At 37.8% G+C, this 19,821-nt stretch overlaps 1 protein-coding gene across 3 annotated transcripts in view; it reads right to left on the minus strand.

Annotated features, from left to right (window-relative positions):
* The window catches only part of LOC135717394 (REST corepressor-like), a 63,360-nt gene that overhangs the window by 26,499 nt on the left and 17,040 nt on the right, over nt 1-19,821 (minus strand). The window contains exons 7-11 of one of the 3 annotated variants that reach the window (XM_065239461.1): nt 14,705-15,024; nt 14,249-14,492; nt 13,979-14,149; nt 6,372-6,701; nt 4,733-6,074 (exon numbers count right to left, since the gene is read on the minus strand). In XM_065239461.1, coding sequence (XP_065095533.1) covers nt 5,823-6,074; nt 6,372-6,701; nt 13,979-14,149; nt 14,249-14,492; nt 14,705-15,024 — 1,317 coding nt within the window. In that variant the 3' untranslated portion in view covers nt 4,733-5,822. Of the gene's footprint in view, nt 6,075-6,371; nt 6,702-13,978; nt 14,150-14,248; nt 14,493-14,704; nt 15,025-16,541; nt 16,670-19,821 lie in introns of those variants that run through there. The other 2 variants (XM_065239464.1, XM_065239465.1) reach the window with 2 other exon arrangements.

Below are 19,821 nucleotides of genomic sequence, written 5' to 3' on the forward strand. Positions count from 1 at the left end.
ACTAATTTCTGGTCCGGGAGAAAAATTAGCTTTCCTTCTTCCATTGTCCGCTAAATAAATCGGAATATGGAGTGTAGAAAGAGTTTTGTGCTCATAATATTACAATACTTCTCCCTCAAACAGCACCATGATGACGTCATGCTCGTTTGGCTACAGTAACTGACAGTTCGTTTGGCTACATTATACCATAGAGGTAACTCTAAGACCACTGGGTCCCGAAGAAAATCATTATTATTTTTGGCTCACTCAGTACCAGAACAACGGTCCCAAGCAGTCCCAAGCTATTTCACTCACCCCTGCATGTTCTGCATGAATCCACACACCCCTGATGTTATCTGTCAAACTTTCATAGCGAACCAAAACAAACATAGTGTAGTAATAGAATTTAAACTAGAATAGGGTACGTTAATCGTTTGCTTGGGACCAATAGGCTACTAAAGTGGTGAGCCAATTTTAAATCGTTAGTTTCGTATTGATTGTTGATTATACTTTGCCTCCACTTATCTATGGAATCTATAGAATCTATACTTTGAAGTTGATGCAGAAGTCCTCTGTTGTCAAGTGAAAGGGAAGGGAATCTTTCGAAAACCGTGATGCGAGTTCCACTGTTTTTCTCTTGGCGTGACTCATTATAACCATAGAGGTAACTCTAAGACTAGTAGGTCCCGAAGAAACGTGCTCAACTTTTTGGCTCAGCTCTGGTACTATCTTCGGTCCCAAGCTAATCGATGCACCCCTCGAAACATATGAAAATCCACGAACCCCTCATTTTATCTGTCAAATTTTCATAGCGAATCAAAACAAACATAGGCTAGTCCAGTGTGAGCCAATTTAAAATCGTTAGTTTTAAATTGCTCGACTCTTATTCCTCTTCGATCCTTGTTTGGAGCATACCCGAGGTAATCCTGCTTGGACATCGACTTGGAAAATTTCTCTTCGACCCTTCGGATTCTTATAGTAATCTGCTAGGAAATCGATTTAGGGAAATTTGGTTCTGCCGCCATGGCACCTAAGGGGCTGTTCATAAACTACATAGACAGTTTTTTAGGATTATTGACCCCCCCCCCTCCCCCTGCGTAGACAATTGTCCATATTTTTTTTTTAAATTTGTATGGGTCGTGGATAATTGTCAATCCCCCCTCCCCCTAAACTGTCTACGAAGTTTATGAACAGCCCCTAACCGCAAAAGAAAAGAGCAATCGCTTGATCCCCCTTCTGATGAAATTCAATCGAGCAATCAATTTGATAGACTCACGGCTTAATAACAAGAAGTAAAAGGTCCTCCCCCATTGTGATACCCACTTCTGAATTCCATGCTCTTCGTACGGAACTTTTGAACTTCGTTAAATCAGACCCCCTTCAGTCTTTGGATTTTTTTAGAGAAAGATAACAGCGCCAAACGGTTTGTGACGTTGAACTGCAGCGTTGGAAGAAAACACGCACACCAACATCTATACATGTACGAACCCACACAACTGAGTGGACGGTACAGCGCAAATCAAAACACGAAGCGTTGTCATCACTCATCGTTTTCATTCAGCATCGGCTACTTCCGTTTGCGTTTGCTTTCAAAGCGTTGACAAGTACTTCCTACGTTATAAAATAGGAAAGTAATGATTATTCCAAAGTAATTTTTGAATAGAATGCGTGCTGCGTTGGCCAAAGAAGACGGCATATTTTATTACGTTTAGCAATGATTTCGATACGTAGCATTTCCAGTGACTGGGGTGTTGGAATAATTCTTTAGAGAGAGTGAATGCTTTTCCCTTGTTTACTTCTATGCTTATTAAGATTCTTTTGAGCACCAGCTCCGCAAATCATCAATTACTATTAGAGATTTGCATCTTACTGATCCCGGTGGTATATTGGAAACTCTTTCGCTCGAAAGCAAAACATATTACATGCACATCATGATGCGCGCTTGGATGTGTGATTGTTTTCTCAAGTGTTTCTGTTGCGTATAAAGTAGTAATGATTGAAAATCGGAACAATCCTCGGAACAATCATAAACAAGAATCTTGCTCTCGCAATATAATGATGATGACTTCGAGGATGATATCGTCCTCTTTCCTATCATGCTGACACCTGTCAGTTATTGAGCCCAGGTGGTGAAGTTGGCGGAGAACTCCCAACAGTGTCAATGTGCACTCAACAGAAGGCACTGCGATCACATACGGGTGGTAATTATATGCCTTGTATGAGGAATTGATTAGTGGGATATCTTGTTAATTAGATATCTTTGTTCAGTTTCACTTCAAATTGGCGGTCGGGGTGGTGAATGTCGTGTATTGGCTGAAACTTTGGACGGATTCAAACGTCTTCCCAAGTATTTTATTGAGAAGCACACATTGTTTACTTACGACACCAACACTGAACGACTGTTCAAGGTTGTCTTGAAAGGTCTGCCCAGTGGGTAGAGGAAATTCTCTGCTATTCGATAGTGGTGTTCGATTGGATATGTGATCTTCGGTGTGCGAGATAAGGTCATAACAATTTGTTTGATCCGTCATTCTGTATTGTTGGTCGAGTTCGAAAATCTTTGTTCTAAAACAAATCTATGCATAGAGCTGGAAGTAGCAACAATCAATACGAAACTAACGATTTTAAATTGGCTCACTACTTGACTAGCCTATTGGTCCCAAGCAAACGATTAACGTACCCCATTCTAGTCTAAATTCTAGTACTACGCAATGTTTGTTTTGATTCGCTATAAAAGTTTGACAGGTAAAATGAGGGGTTATTGGTTTTTCCTATGTTTCGAAGGGTGAATCGATTAGCTTGGGACCGAAGATAGTACCAGAGCTGAGCCAAAAAGTTGAGCACGTTATTTCGGGACCTTCTAGTCTTAGAGTTACCTCTATGGAAGTAGTGCGTAACAGCTTAGGTAAACAATGACTTCTCTCGATGATTACTAGGAATTCAAGGCACGCCCATACAAACCAACATAACCATCATGTAAAGGAAGTCTTCTAGAAATATTAAAAAAAGAGGAACTGCATTCATTTTTGCCTTGGGTATAGTCGCTTCAAGATCACGGACTATGATTTGGACTACCCTGGCATCCGGTGAACAAGCATCGATACGGCATCTATGGTTTGGTCATACGTTTGGCCATCAATGCCGGTAGTCAATAAGGTCACCAACCCTCCGTGCAGATATTTTCGTTGCTTCCAGATTTGGAACTTGAAGCTTGAAGGGTTTGAAACAATCAATAGTGGATGAAATCGGATAATATCGAAAGGCGCGCTTTCATTCATAACGAATCGAATTTATCCAAAACAAATTCGAGAAAATTAAGCAAATTTTATTGAAATTCGTTAAAAGAAATGTAGAACAGATAACTTTCGTCCCCCTCGGATCTGTATTATTTAGATTGTTTCCGTCATCGGGAAAGTTGTTCAAGTGAACAATCCCCCTTATTCTGCGAGTCACGTGACTCTCTGTCACCGGTGAGGTGACAATTGTCACCTCGTGTGAGGTGACTCTCCATGTAAATCAAATGGAGAGTCACCTCACACGAGGTGACTATTGTCACCTCACCGGTGAGAGAGAGTCACGTGACTCGCAGAATAGGGGGGAATGTCTTCAAATTTGTGGGTTAGTTAGTTCAGAGTTCTCTCACTACGTGACACTAGTTTACGTGTGGTCTTCACGTAGATGTCCTGACTTCGTAGATGGTGAGGATACATACAAACAGCCGTAACTCTTTATTCTGGATCATCGTTTGCGCATTTAACGATTGGTTTGAATATTATCGTTTCAGCGAACTACTCGCTGCAGCGCTGGCATCGGATCACTTTGAGGATTCTTTATATTTGGTTTTTCTTGCATGCAACATTGTTTGCGAATCTGCGAGCAAGCTTGTTTTCCGCGAGATGTCGTTACTAAAATCCTATGTTTGGCGGTACCATGTTTTGAAGATAATTTTAATCAAAGAGTTACGTCTGTTTGTCTGTGGTGAGGATTTCAAGATATAGCTTATACACAGACAAACAGACATAACAGTCGCAAGTTGTTCGTCGAACAAGCATTTAACGGTCAATTTAAAAGTATCGTAGTTGGTAGTACCGCTACCTGTGGCGCGCATATTCAATTCCCTTGTGTTTGACGTTTACACACTACCGCCATCTGTTCAGCGTGCTACCCAACACACTGTATTGAACAGATGGCGGTAATGTTTTAGCGACGATGTTTTACAGTGAGAAATATTCAATATGTTATGTCTGTTTGTCTGTGGCTTATAGATACAGAAAGTTCACATGTACACTAGCGCCGCGTAGTGAGGGAATTCCTTATTTACTTGTGCAACATCCCCATTTGGAATGCATTGTTCATCTTACTTATAAGGGGCTGTTCATTAACTACGTAGACACTTTTTTTAAATTCTTGGTCCCTCCCCTAACAAATAACGCTGCATCACTAGTTTTTTTTCAAGAGTTGATTGTTTCAAGAATCTAAAGGTTGACCGTCTTACCCCGTCGTCCTCATACGAAGGAGCGGAAACGGAAACTGCAAGAAACAGATGTATAGGAACGCAGCAGAGCCGAACCTAGGGGCTCGTGGCAGCGGAGCCTTTACAAAAAAAATCAAGCATGTCGACAGAAATCTGATATGGGCCCAGGTCAAGACGAAAGCAAGCAGCCGGGTGCTCAGGATACTCAGGAGTGAGTGAGTGACAGTGATATCTACTACGGAGATGGAATTTCTTTCTTCTGAAACTATTGTCCATGTCTTTAGAGGCATTCAATGTCGCATATATTTTCCTGTTTTTTTTTTTAATCAGAATTGTGTAAGAGTGTTTTCGATCTATCATATTACTTATCTGTTTTCCATGTTTTGTAGTTTAGTCAACTCTGTTAAATAATCATCTGCCTTTATTCTAGTTTTTTTCTGTAATCAATTATGATAGCATAATAATAATAATAATAATAACGGTTTCTAGTTTTTTTCAACGGTGCCTATACCATGTGTGTCTGAAGGAAACAGTGCATTTCTGTTTTTCCTTTCCCTAAATTGTTGGTATAGGTAAGTTCGTGACCTGCAAATTGTTAAGGGCGTATTTGCAAGCATGTGTTAATTGTGTTGTATGCATCTTGTTTTGTGAACCACTAATACGATTCAGGCATTTTTTTTTCTTTTTCTTCTTCGTGTGTAAGTTTCCTAGCTAACCTTTGTCACGGACAAATAAATAGACAGATAAATTTTTCTGTGGAACTAAAATCATCGTGTGGAAATCGGGACGGTTAGAAACAAAAGGTGATGTGGTTAAACATCCAATCAATGATGATTTGCGCTTATTTTAGGTTCCATGTTTTTGGTAGTTCATGTCTTAATAAAATTGGTAGATCCAACGTGGTCTACAATCGACACTATATGAGTCAGGCTTTGAAACTGCCACGGTAGGCATCATTTAAGGAAATTATTTAAATAATACTACCGTGAAAATTTAGAAGTCTGCTTAAAGGCAGTTTACTTTACGATTATGCATACAATGTTGAACAGTGTTACATTCGTGAGAACAGTGCCACTACTGCTACGAAAAAAATAATAATAATACAGTGGTATTCAAATATGCTATAGGGAAACTATTTCAATTGAACTTTAAAAACTCGTTTCCGATCGAGTTACATCTTCATTTGCAGCGCATCCGAAACGATTGGATTTTTGTATGCCAGACTTTCCCTATAGCATATTATGGTATTCTACTTCTACGAAAACCAGAAGAGACAAGGTACAAAATGACAAAGCAAGATGGGGTTTAATGAAGGAAGTTTAAAAAGGAGTTGGGGTGGACATTACGCTGATTCGGCTGGTGTTGTCTCTTATTTGATGATAATGGTACTGCTACTAGCCGAATCTGATCCTTTCACACTAGAACTGGACTGATCGTCAACTTCCATTGGGGCTTCACTGTCTATCAATGCTGCATTGGAGGTAGATATTCCGGAAGAAGAAATCGTTAACGAACTACCCGTCGAAAGGGAGGAATTTGACGTCGCAGCTGGTCCATCCAGGGCGTCTCCGCCCGTGTCGGATTTCTTTCCATTGACCATCTCATCGTCGACAAGATCGATCTGCAAGTGTTTGGAGGATGGGACAGTGTTAACAAAAACAACCAGAGCAAGTCGCAATTTACTACTGTGTTAGGAGTTAGGTGTGTTAGCATTGGTATTGTCATTCGCACATGTCACACTCATTCCAGATGGTGTATTTATTTTATAACCTTCGTGACGTTTGACGTTTACCATTTAAAGCTATTACAGCCATTAATTACATTTGGTAAAAGTATGCAGTCAATTTAAACGATAAAAGCCAAACGTCCTACCAAATAAACCCCCCGTCTGCTAATGCACAATATCCTATTCTATTACCTCCATGATATCATTCTCCAAGATGGCGGATTTCTTTCCGGAAAACTTTTTGCTTTCTTCTAGATCCAGCTTGTCACCGGTCATTGAATTCGTATCGGCACTTTCCAGCTCACTGATGCTCGTCGTCGAGTCATCTTCCTTGTTACTGCTAGCAGCATTGTTGTTGTTGTTGTTGTTATTATTATTATTATTATTCATTTGCTCTTGAAGTTGCTTCTGTTCTGCCTCAAACTCCTTCAGCACGTTGTCCAGGTTGAATTTCCGACGGTAGTTGACGTAAAAGGTGCGCAACTGTGCTTCGGTCTTGGTGCCGATCGTGTCAGCATTTGCCTAACCGAGAGAATCAAGCGACTTTTGCAATCTCATAGGGTTTCAAGGGTAACCGGATAACCTTAGGATCAGTTTTTGGGTTTCGAGGTAGGATCGCAAATTTATGTAACTACTAGCATATCTACTGGAAACAATTATCAAACATACGCACTACGTAGGAGATCTACAAGATGTTACTAGCAGAAACATAACTAAATCAAAATAAAAAGCATCGGAACTCTTCCTCTAGCTTAGTCGGTAAAGGCGCAGCTGTAAAGCAAGACCATGCTGGAGGCGACTGGGTTCGATTCCTGGTCACATTGTTTAAATGAAATCGCCGCGAATTCAGGAGAAGTTTTTTACAACTTCTTACCAAACTGCCACCTTTCATCGAAAATGGTCATAGCTTTTTCAAGCAAATGTCAGAATGTCAGCCAAAGTTTTAAAGACATTGGATATGATTTCTGAAACAAAGGGCCTCAGTTAATTTAAAAAACTGTGAACTTAACCATCTTGTAATGAACACTAGGTATAGGAAAACATCAGTTGATTTTTTTGTACGGATTAATTTGCTGCTAGTAATTTTTAATCCTCTACATAATTTTCATTTTTTTTTTTCTAATCTTACCTTGGGACTTTCCAAATATTTTCAGGGATATTATTAAAACAAACTATTGAGAGTTTTTATTTACGTCCCATTTCCTTGTTGCGTCACAAAGATCTGGGGCAAAATCTCAATGAATGTCATTGTTATTGCCGTAGAAGGTGAACTAGTAAAAAATATACATCATGCCGATCTATGACTTAATAAAAATAAAAGAAAAAAACATCGAAAGCAACGCAAAGGCTTTCGGGGAAATGGCGTTCGGTGAAATGGCATTCGGTCATATTTTCCATAGTAATTTTTTTTTCGCCCCACCCTAGCTTGAAACCTGGCTACGCCCTAGAAGGAATTCTAGAAGGTATTTAAGGATTTTTGGTAGTTTTTACTATAGTCGCTATATTTATAGTCTGGTGGAAAGAATTTCGATCTATCAAAAAGGAAGTAGACCAACAATTGAAAAGCTATTACAGGGTGTCTACTCAATCCAAGGAATCAAATTCCCTGAGTTTTCCAGGTTTTTCCAGGTCGAATGAAAAAAAATCCAGGTGCATACAAATTATACACATTATTATTTTATCTATTTATCCATCTGGGATCCCTTTTATGTACTTATTGATTTATGTTATTTTCGATTGTTCAAACTTGGGCGTTGGTACTTATAAGTCGGCACAGCAAAAAAGTTATTGAATATTACAGCAGAACAGATGCACATAGGTTGTTTAATATTAATTTGTACAACCAATAGTGGAGGAACGTTAGTACAATGTACTTCTATAGCGGCTTAGGGAGACTCTAAGCCACCATAGTAACATATTACACTAAAGTACCTCCACTATTGGTGCATTTATCCTACACATAATTTGCGAAAAGAAATTATATCCATGGGTGTAATACTGTATTTGGTTTTTGCAATCACATTAGTTATTCATACAGTAACATGCATTACGTCAATCAATATTACATTCTTTTTTGGTATTTGTGTTAATTCAAGAATATAAACCTGTCTATACTATTTCGATAAAACGATAGATCAAAATTTGATAACAATATGTTTTCAAAAACAAAATATTATTTTGATAATATGTTTGAGTCCAACTCTGTTTGGAAGACCAAGACAGAATAAATCATGGTTTCACATGTCTAAAATCTCTTAAGGTCCGTTGAGACTATCTGATTTCTTGGTCTGATTTTGACCACCGCCATAATGAAAAATCTGCTCGAATTTACTTTCGACCACTTTGTCGAACCCCCCTGTTTGCTGGTGTTCACACTGCTTGCACATGTCGAAAGAACTGTCAATTTAGATTTCAAAACAAAACTGTATCAGGAATCAAAAGTAAATACTTCCATCATGAATTACCGGAAAATTGCTCTAGTTTCGGCAGACGTATTTGCTTTTATTATTTTAAATAAAATGAGGAAGAGAAGGTGAACTTTGTGGAGTAGGAAATGGTTGCTCAGGAGGAACACCGGCAGGGATCTGGCTCATCTTGTCCATCAAGAGCTGCGATATGAAGATGAAAATGGATTTCAAAACTTCGCCAGGATGTCGATACCAACTTTAAACAAGCTAGTGGGAAAAGTTCTCACTAGAAATACATGATACCTTGAGTTCTGAAAATTTCTGTAAACAACTCTATTCTGCAAGGTCTTCAAACCTTCTGACGTCCCTGAAGTTTTGTTTCTGTTCTCCGGTAATTTTTTTTTAAAGATCAACGATCTTTCCTGACAATCTGCAAATGTCTAGGTAGTTCTACAGATTTCTTTGAAGTTCTCTGTGTTCTTCAGAAGTTCTGCAAATTTTCCTAAAAATCTACAAAGTTCCTGAATCCCTGAAGATTTAAGATCCTTAAAGATCAACAATTATCTCTGATGTTCACAAAATTTCTAATAATCTAAAAACTTCTCGAAAGTTCTGTAATTTTCTCTGCAGATTTTCATGATTCAATGAATATCTGCAAATATCTCTGAACATCTATACAATTTTCTAAAGAATTAAAAGATTATCTAGAAATTTTTGAGCTTTCCGGAAGTTTTAGGAAGTATTCTGAAGTTTTTCTAATTTTTCTGAAGCTGTGCAAATATCTCTAAAGTTCAGTGAACTTAACTGAAGTTCTGTAAATGTCTTTCAAAATCCAAGGACCGCAGTAAAATTCTGAAAATTTATTTAAACATCTGCTAATTTTTGAGTAGATTTACGATCTACCCTCTGAACTTTTATGAAGTTAGTAAAATTTATTTCAAATTCTGTAAAGTTTTCTGAAGTACTGTATTTCTGCTTTAAAGATCTACGAACTGCTTTGAAGTTCAATAAATTTCACAGTAAATCTCCGAACTTTTATAAAGTTCTTTGTGGATTATTTATCTAAAGATCGGCGAATTTTCCCGAAAATCTGTGAGTTTTGCTGAAGTTTTTCTAAAAACGTACGAACTTTCTGACGTTCTACAGACTTCTCTTAAGGTCTACGGACTTCTCTTAAGGTCTACGGACTTCTCTGAAGTTCTTTAGATCTATCTATTTCCGACTTCCATGGAGTTCTGCAAAATATTGTACTTTTGTACTTCGCTGCGATTTGTTTTTGGAGTTGAGGTGCTTTTCTGACATTTAACGAATTTTTCTTAAGATCTCACATTTGTGTGAAACTGTGAAACTATCTGTCAAATTCCTGCAAATATCTTTAAAGTTCTGTAAAGTTGTCTTAAGCTCCGTAGCTCTATTCCAAGATCTACAAAAAAAACATGAGGCTCAATACATTTCTCAGTAGATCTGCAAACTTCTCTGATGTTTTGTAAATTCCTCTCGGGTTACCCTGAAGATTTGAAAATTGAAGATTACCTAAAGTTGTCAAAATTTATCTGAAAATATTTGAGCTTCTTAGAAGTTTTAAATGTCTCTCTCAAGATCTACAAATTTTCCTGAAATCGTGTAAATATTTTTTTTTTTAATTCGCCGAGCTTCCCTGAAGTTCTGCAATTTTTACTGAAGATCCATTAACATTTCTGAGATTCTTGTGATTTTTTCAGAAGTCCTGTATTTTTTTTCAAAGTTCTGTAGCTTTGTTCTGAAGATCTACGAACTTTTCTGATGTTGAATAATGTTTCGAGGATCTCCAAACTTCTGTGAAATACTTTATATTTCACTGTAGATTCTTGGACTTGTCTGAAGTTATGCGAATTTCCCTGAAGATTTGCAAAATTTCGCTTATAGTAATTATTTTTACATGCTTGAAGTTTTGAAAATTTCTTTGAACATTTATCTGAAGATCTACGACCTCTCTTGTGATTTTGTTTTTATGAATTTCTGTTAATTACTTTTAATTTGTTTGTAGTTCTGTTCTCAAGATCTACGAACTACCCTGAAGCTCAACAAATTTCTCAGTAGATCTCCGACCCTCTCTGAAGCTCAAAAAAAAATTCTATGTAGGCCTGCTGTCTGGCATGCTTATTCTTATAGAATACATGCTTCGTATGCTTCCTTTTGACGGTTGCCAGTCTCTCTTTTTCGGCTGTTTCCTTTTTACGACGATTTTGATCCTCCACATACAAATCAGCGAAGAGCGAGCGTGACAAGACTCTCTGAATGAACTTGTCTTGTTCGCACACGTTGTCTTAGATGTCAGATGCTTGTCAAATCCAGTGTCCTTAAGAAACGTTTCGAGAAACTGAACGAAAAACTTCTTTTGAATTACGAATGGAGTGATAATTTGAAAATTCCCTGAGTGGAACCAAAATTCCCTGAATATTCCAGGCTTTTCCAGAAAAAATAAAATTCCCTGTAAATTCCCGGTTTTCCAGGTTTTTCCAGGTAGTAGACACCCTGTTAATCATAATTCCACGGAACTCCTTGTAAGTCTCTGCAAATTTTCTTAAGTTAATGGGATTATTCTGAAGCTATCTGATCGTCCTTGAAGTACTCGGAACTTCGCTGAATATCATGGAACTAGCTAAATTTATAAGAAGTTCTCTGGAATTTCTTGAAGATATCACTGCTTCCTAAAAGTTCTCGCATTTTTTAGATTAATGGAACTTCGTTGATTTTCTCTAATAAATACTTAGCTAAATTTTCGCATTTTTTTAAGTTCTTGAAATCTCCATAGTATAACACGCTTAAAATACTCTCACGCAACTTCTTTAAGGTTTCTAAAATTTCCTTGAAATTATTTGAACTGCCCTTTGATTCTCTAATCTGTCTTGATGTTCTCGAAGCTTCCCTAAAGCTCTCAATTCTATTGAAGATCTCGGTTCTGCTCGAAAATAAATGGAATTCCCATAAACACCTTTAAATTTCCCTGAAATTCTCTGGACTTCTGTGTAGTATCTGGAAAATTTCTGAAGTTTTCATAAATTCGCTGAAATTCTCGGAACATCTTGAGGGTCTGATTTTTTTTCAGCACATCATGGAACTATCCTGATTTCCACTTTTTTATTCCTGCTCCAAAAGTCTGGACTAAAGCTTCGGAAACTGCTCTTAAGATCTGAAATTCCCCAAAAATCTCTAGCTTTTCTGAGGCACTTAGAACTTCTTAAAAAATTGCACAATACCCCTCATGTTTTCTATATTTCTCAAGTTCGCTTGACACCTGTGAAGTTCTCTGAAATTCTAGGAACTTCATAACAGTTCCCGAAAATTTTCAAATGCTTTAAGAACTGCTTTGAGGTTCTTGAAGCTTCCAGTAAGTTCCCCATATTTTCAGCGCAGTTTGTTTATGGAGCTTTACTGAAATTCTCAGCATTTCTATTTATTACTTAGAACTTCTCCAAAGTTCCTACACTTCCGAACTTTAAAAAAATCATTTTTTATTTTGTTTCTGGAGCTTTGAAAATTTTTATTATCTTGAACATGGAATACGAAACTTAAAGATATTGAAAAATTTTAGATCTTAGACTTACTCAAATTAAGTAAGGTTTTTTTTTAAAACTTTATTAAGTGAGAAATTAAGTAAGTGTTAAACTTCAACATTCCATGGATTTGATTGTAAAGCTGTTTCTTAAAAACTGATTGCCATGTTTAAAAAAGTTAATGTCAATTGCTGTTGTTTTTGATCTACAAAAAAAGCATATTTTTAACGCATTTAAAGAATAGCTTTCTTATTATAAACCTGGAATTTATTCGGTAAAGAACTGTAAAAACCTGGAAAACTTAGGTGAGTCTATTTAGAACAATGAGTAGACACCCTGCAGATAGAGAAAGACGATTAAACACCACAAAGCAAGGAATGATCAATCTTGAAACAAATTCACGCTAAAAAAGTTGAAAATAGTGACTTATAACAAGAAAAAGTGACTTAAGTGACTTGGCCTTAAAAAAAAGAGACTTTTTAGTGACTGGCTTGAAAAAAGTGACCAAGTAACTAAAAAGTGACTCGCTACCAGCCCTGGGAAGTAGACCAACAATTGAAAAGCTATTATCAACTTTAATAAACAGAATGTTGATTATTCTGTCCTCGCCAATTGAACGCAAATTACCCGCATCATCGGATATGGGAAACTTTCCTCAACACAAAGATGATGTTAGTTTGCGTAGGCGAGCCTTGAGTCATGAGAAAAGGGTTTCCGAAGTTTTGTTCGCAATAGCTGATGTGCTCTTTTCTGTTGTTGGTCGTGATTTGCTCGATTGGTTCCGCTATTTGACAGCTCAATTGGTTCCCGAGATTCTATCCACCAGGCTTTGAATACAGCGACTATAGTTTTTACTATAATTCACAGGCAATTGTGAAAAAACACCAAGGTGCTTGTAAGAAGAGCTACAAGCAAAATTTAGAAAAAAGTAATTCTGAGTAGAATTTTTAGGAGGTTCATAAGAGTATTCCATTACGAGGAAGATTTCTTCGAAAATTCTAATGAATATAATTACCTATATAATCAGTTAATATAAACCCGAGTTCTGAGAAGATTTTCAACAAAGTTCAGATGAGGCTTGCAATGAAATTCCGAAAATACTTAAAACCATTGAATTTAATAGTGTCTCTCAAATAAAGATAATCAGTCGATTAGTGTCCTGGAATTATAACTTCATTTTCATAAAAATGTTGGTAGAATGTCGTCCCAAAACGGCTCGACAATATGATTGATTGGATTCCAAGAGAATTCCGAGAAGAATATCAAAGGAATCGATTTTGAGGACATAATCCAAAGGAATTCTCAACTTCGATGCAGATAAGATCTGTACCTAATTAAATTATTTCTTATAAATTACTGTCTTCAGGTGCAAGAAGACGCAGAAACTTTCAAAAACAAATTGTTGGTCTCTGAAATGTAGATATTCAGGTACTGCATCCAACTTGGCAAGTGGAATAAAGTAAACACATTTCACAAAAAATGTCTGCGACACTGGTTTCCTTTCCCCTGAAGTACCCACCTACTTAAATTATACTCTGCAGTCCGGTAATTACTTTTCAAGTCCGTTAATTGCAGTGAATAATTTGTAATTAATGTATACTCATTGAATGTTCAGTAATTATATTTTAAATGCGGTCACTTTCTCCCCACGGCTTACTAGAAACCCAAAACTGCTGCATTTACCCTATTCAACAATCGAAGGAAAGCAGATCGAGTTGCTCAGTCAGATAGTACATTGAAGATGGTTCCGATTCATTTCCAGCAAGACATAGACTCAACAACCAAAAACTGATCCATCAGCAACCGTGAGAAATTTCCGAAAATGGCAAACACAATCCAGAATAGAAGGCATTACCTGAAAATCGCGACCATACTTCCGGACGCCCTGTACGGCCAGCAATAGTTCTTCGTTGTTCCACCGACTGCTGACCCGAATGGTCGGAGATTCCGTCGGGCGAGTCATATTCTCCTGACCGACACCAAGCTTCCGCTTCAGACCACTGATGGACTGCTTGTTCAACTGTATCTGCACAACGCCGAGACAGAGAGAAGCAAACGTTGTAGAGAGAAAAAAAAAATGCAAACAACCGAAATCGAATGGGAAGGATTAGATCGGGGTGCTTACTTGACTCCAGAGGGTAACGATTTCCCTATCCATCCCAGCCAGCAGGTCGTCGTTGGGATTCGGTTCGGCATTGTTATTGTTCTGGGCCGTGTTGGCCAGTTTGACAATGTCGTCGTGATTGATGTACATACCCCGCGGGGGCCTACGCTTGTGACTGTCCCCGGATTTGCCCAACAGGTTCGAATTGCGCGCGCGTTTGTTCATAAAAGTCGGACCGGATGTGGGACGCAAAACACCGGTACGTCTAGAAGAGAGAAATTTTGAAGAAAGAGAACACACAGAGAAAAATTATTTCAGTGGGTAGTTTGGAACAACGTGTAGTAAGGGTAGTAACATCACGTGTGAGAGAAGAAGGAAGGCTTATGTTTAGAGTGCAGTTCGCGGTGCAATATCAAATAATGAAAGCAAAATCAAAGAAAGATTATCGTTAAAAATGAAATAATTTTTCTCCAATACCTCCAATGATGATAGCAACTGCCGCACAGTTTGCCCTGGGGAGTCGCATTCAGTTCGCTGCACGTAACGCCACACCCGGAACAGTTGAGAGAACTGTTACCGTTGGTGGAGGCTGCGCTTGGAACAGAGGCCGCGCCACCGCCTTCAGCTTCGTTTGGACCGGGCTTGGCAATGTCGCCTGAATCGTTCTGTGCAGTGGTACCGTTTGAGTTGGGGACAACCGTTGAGCCGCCATTGCCAGCGACGGCGGCACCGGTGGTGGTACTGCCCACAGCGGAATTTGAAGCTGGATTATTGATGCCAGTGCTTGCCGTTGATGGCTGGGACGTGAAGTGGTATGCAAAAGGAAAGAATAAATGGGAAATTTACGTCAGGGATCGATCAGCGACGAATTTGATTGGGCAGGTATTCCTCAACGCTCATACGAAAACCTCTTTCTAACCGGACGAGACATTTCCTACAAGACTGACTGAGAATGTAAACCAATAGCAGATTGTTTGCAACGCGAGGAACATCATCATCGGACCCTGGGACCAATATAAACTTAAGAAACAAAAAATAAAATGTGAACCTTGCAGGGATAAACATAGAACATAAAACAAGACAAAAACTATTCCACTACTAATCTACCAACTAGCTACATCCAACCAACTACGTATACCTACCCCGCTGTTATTCCGTTATTTGTCGTTGTCATCTGTCGCATGAAGCAGAGAACCACCAAGGCGGACAACCACAACCAATAACTGACCAGTAGTAGGGGATAGTGGGGCAAGACGATCACCCCAAAGGAAACCCGAATAAAATTTCCCAAATTTTGACCAGACAATAGCTTTTACAAAAGCTTCAAGGGTTGGCCACAACATTCTAAATCTACTACGAAATCTCTACTCTAGGGTCTCAAATAGGGCAGTACATACTACTACTCTTTCTCCCCATTAAGTGAGTCATCTTACGCCTTGGATAGAAATGTTCCCAGAAAATTTTGAATTTTAATGAATGAAGACATTTTCAGTTGAAAGTTAGATAACTTTTGTATAATCCCAATACTTTGTATACTTTTAAAAGAATTACTGCAGATACCAATCTACAGTAATTCTTTTCAAAGTATGCTAAAATTAGACAAGCTTTAAGTAAATCCACAGGAATTTCAATTGGAGCTACCGTGAAGTGCCATATTTTTTTACGCGGCACCTATCAAATCTAGGCACACCCCTTAACTACCGATTAAGCTAAAAACATTGGCAGAAAACAACTTAACCAACTTAACAGAAATATGTAAATTGAGGTTTCCTCAAAAAAAAAATATATGCATTTAGATTCACATTCCGTAGTTTTGTCAATCAGAAAAAAAAAATCGCATCCTGATTGGTGCGAAGCATTGCAAGCAATGTTTGAACATAGAACTCAAAAAGGGGATCTAGAATATAAATTTAAATGCATAATTATTAAAGGTGCCGATCAGTTTTTGTCAGTAGCAGAAACTCTAAGTTGATGTCTGTGAAAGAGAAATCTCAATTTTCTTGTCTTCTAACGCTGAAAGTTATGCACGAAATCTTTACAGCAAAGTTGTTTTCTTCCAAATTCTTTAACTTAATCCAAATATATTATATAAACGATGTAGTCCACTTTCCACTTTTCCATACATCACGCGGTAGACAAGAATGTAGCACCATCTAGCGTCAGAAAAGGTCCCCAGCAAGCGTTTGATTACAGCCCAGGGGTGTGTGAATAGCAATTATTACACAATTAAAATACAATTTTATTTCGTTTATTACATCGGAGTAAATAGTATGGCATGTTGACAAAATTTATAGAAACACATTGGAACATGATTATAATGCTTAAAACAAGTTAGGATTCACTCCTTTGTTGAAGCTTTGAAGCATCCCTCGTAATGTTTTTAGAATACATTAGCTGCCTTTTTTGACGCAAGAGCGCTCTTGTTGTCTGAAAATCGTGTCCCTGCGGGATCGAAAGAGTGGACCATATGTTAATATAATATATTTGCTTAATCGGTAGATAAGAGGTGTGCCTAGTTATGATTGGAGGAATTTGCCGCAAATATGCCATAATAGTGAAGAGCCGCAGTAAGTGGTGCCGCTGTCCCACCACTGTCTTTTTATCACTTGAGCTGATTTTCTGTAGCTGACTAATTTATGGTTAACACCAATCACCATACAAAATCAGCTCAATCGGTTGGAAAATAGCGGGTCGGCACTACCCACCGCGCATTCGGTAGATTTGAGTACGCCTAACCCTTTTTTACGCGGGTACATTTTTCCAATTTTCTTTATTTGTGGTGAAGTTAGAAAATGTATCTTTGATTTTTTGACACATCAAGCTTAAGGAAAATAAGACCGCGTAAAATAAGGGTTGGGTGTACTTGAATTCAATTGCCAAATTTCTAGAAAAGTAGGTGTGAAAATTATATATCAACGATAATTATTGTGGTATCAGCAAAACGTTTGTTGATTCTGCAACCGTTTTGTTAATTCAACTATATTTATTGTTGAAATAATCGCATTTTTTTTTTTTGAATCAATAGAATATTGTGGAGCCGTGAGTCAACAATATTTGTGTTGAATTTCAAATCCATTCTCTGCGTGCCCTGTTTCTTTTTTTTACATCCTAGAGAAAGACCTACCTTAACTCTCAAACCCCCAACGTCTGATTCTGAAAAATGCTAAAACCACAGACAAACAGACATAATACATTGAATATATTTCAATATAAAACATCATCGCTAAAACACTACTGCCATCTGTTGAGTATACTGTGATTTGTAGTACGCTGAACAGATGGCGGTAGTGTGTAGACATCAAAAACACGCCACACCGTTAAATGCGTGTTCGATGAACAACTTGCGAGTGTTATGTCTGTTTGCCTGTGCTAAAACTATCATGGCTCCGTAATTTCTGTGTAGTTTTTTGACGGTGGGGGTTTGAAAGTTAATATAGGAAATCATGGCAAATAATACGTTTGGGCGCTAAATAAAGTACATTTCCGGAGAGGAGATTTCGGCGTAATAATTCAACGATTTACATAGTTGAAGATGCTAATTTCAAATAACAGACTAGAGTGGTAATTTTTTTACGATAGATGAGGAGATGAAAGTATAGAGTTGATAGTTCCGTTAGAGTACGGCAATGTGAAATTGTTTATCTATAGTAGAGTAGAAAGCGAGCAAGGACAACTTTTATGAATGAAGGTACACGCGTTCTACTCTCTATGTAAACAATTTCACACTGCCGTACTCTAACGGAACTATCAACTCTATACTTTCATCTCCTCATCTATCGTATAAAAATTACCACTCTAGTCTGTTATTTGAAATTAGCACATAGTGTTATTAGTTTTCGAGTTTCTCAAGAAATCGATTATTGACGTGTTCGTTTACAAAAGCAATCACGCCCACATCTCAAATCAATCCGGATCTACGATATAAGCACCGACAAACCGACATGAATGACCATAGAAGTTACCATGAAATTTTTACTCAAAGCACACCACTGATATCTGTCTGCATTTCCGCGGAAAAGGAAAGAAGAAGAGGAGACAACTGGCTTCTTACTCTTTTATCTCTATCTCTATCTATCCCTACACTAAAGCAAAAGAACATAAGAATTCCATAAGAACCACATATGAATTTAAGCCACAAGAAATCGATATGAATTTCATAGATTTGCCTTATGAAAAATAATGTCGACAAAAAAATAGTTAACCGGAGCAGACTGGTACCGAACCATGGACGTTGAGATTACGGGTGTGTGTCTGGTCCACTCGTCTGTCAACATCTGGGAAAATGGAATGGCTAAAGGCGTATAAGACATACCTTATTTTAGACGAACATTTTTCATAAGTCGCGCTAATGAAATTCGTATGTGTCGTTCATGAGTCGATACTTATTTTCATTCATTCATCTTAAGTCAATTTGCCTCAGTGTATCTCTATCTTACCCACTTCAAATCGACCAATCACGAGCTGGTTCGCGTTTGAAAGAAAAGTCAAGCCTAACAATGCATTAAGTCCTAAGTAACATTGATCGATTCTCTTCATCGACTTTCTCTTTCGTTAATAACTTGGGTTTCTTTTCGTGATTGTCGTATAACACGCTAGATAATAGCTTGTTTCATCGATTTGTGTGCTGAAATTAACTGGCAATGTCTTATCATGGCCGTGAGGATGCAAAGAGAAAGTCGACGAAGAGAATCTGTCAAATGTTACTTAGGACCTAATCGAAGACAACAAATCAACCCTTTGTCTGAGGATGTAATCTTTGCTATCAAATTCATTCGAAGCATTTACCTTTGAGCGGCAGATGACGCGATTGTACCTGTCTCATAGCGTTCGTATGAGAAAATAAAAGAGTTGCCAGTCTTCTTGATTTGTTGTGTTCGACCTAATGCAATGTTCAGCTTGAAGTGGTTCGTTTTCGCCTCCTTGTTTGTCTCCTCTTCCTCATAGCGGAAAACGTTTAGCTAAGCCACGAACACGTGTGCAAAAATTTATGAGTTGGGTCTTGTCTGATCAATTCTGGACTTAATAGAACTACGTCTGGCTGAAAATCTCATAATAATAAAGACAACCAACCAACCTAAAATCCTATGGTTTGGACATATCGAATCGCTGCACATTTGAGTCAGCCGGTTTAGATATTCTAGCAAAAGCTAAATTAATGTTTCATGTACGTTTGTCGGTGATATAAGAACGTAATTCATCGGTTGGAAAAGCCTCCTTAATAAAGCTAAATAATAATAATAATAATCATCGCTTGATGTTTAAGGTTAGTCGACTTTAATAAAATGGATTAGTTTTGTATCATATTGCGCATGTTGCATCAAAGATTCCACATCTCAAAAAATGTGCTTACTGCATGGCTCCATACCAGAACTTTTAAAATTAAGTTTTTTTTTCTGACCGTTCGATCTTCTACAAAGTTGTTCTGAAAAGTTTTCCCCCAATTTTTTTTTTTAATTTTTGACTACTCATTAGTTGTTTAGGTCCGTTTCCCATACATTTTCCCATAGAAAATTCAAAGTTCTTCCGCAAATCCAGACCATAACAAAATTCGATCAAATTTGGCACAGTTGTGGGGCCCTGAATACAGATCGAAA

Source organism: Ochlerotatus camptorhynchus, unplaced genomic scaffold (assembly GCF_037179485.1).
Source record: "Ochlerotatus camptorhynchus isolate MF236.1 unplaced genomic scaffold, CSIRO-AGI_Acam_v1.1 ptg000055l, whole genome shotgun sequence".
NCBI lineage: Eukaryota > Metazoa > Arthropoda > Insecta > Diptera > Culicidae > Ochlerotatus > Ochlerotatus camptorhynchus.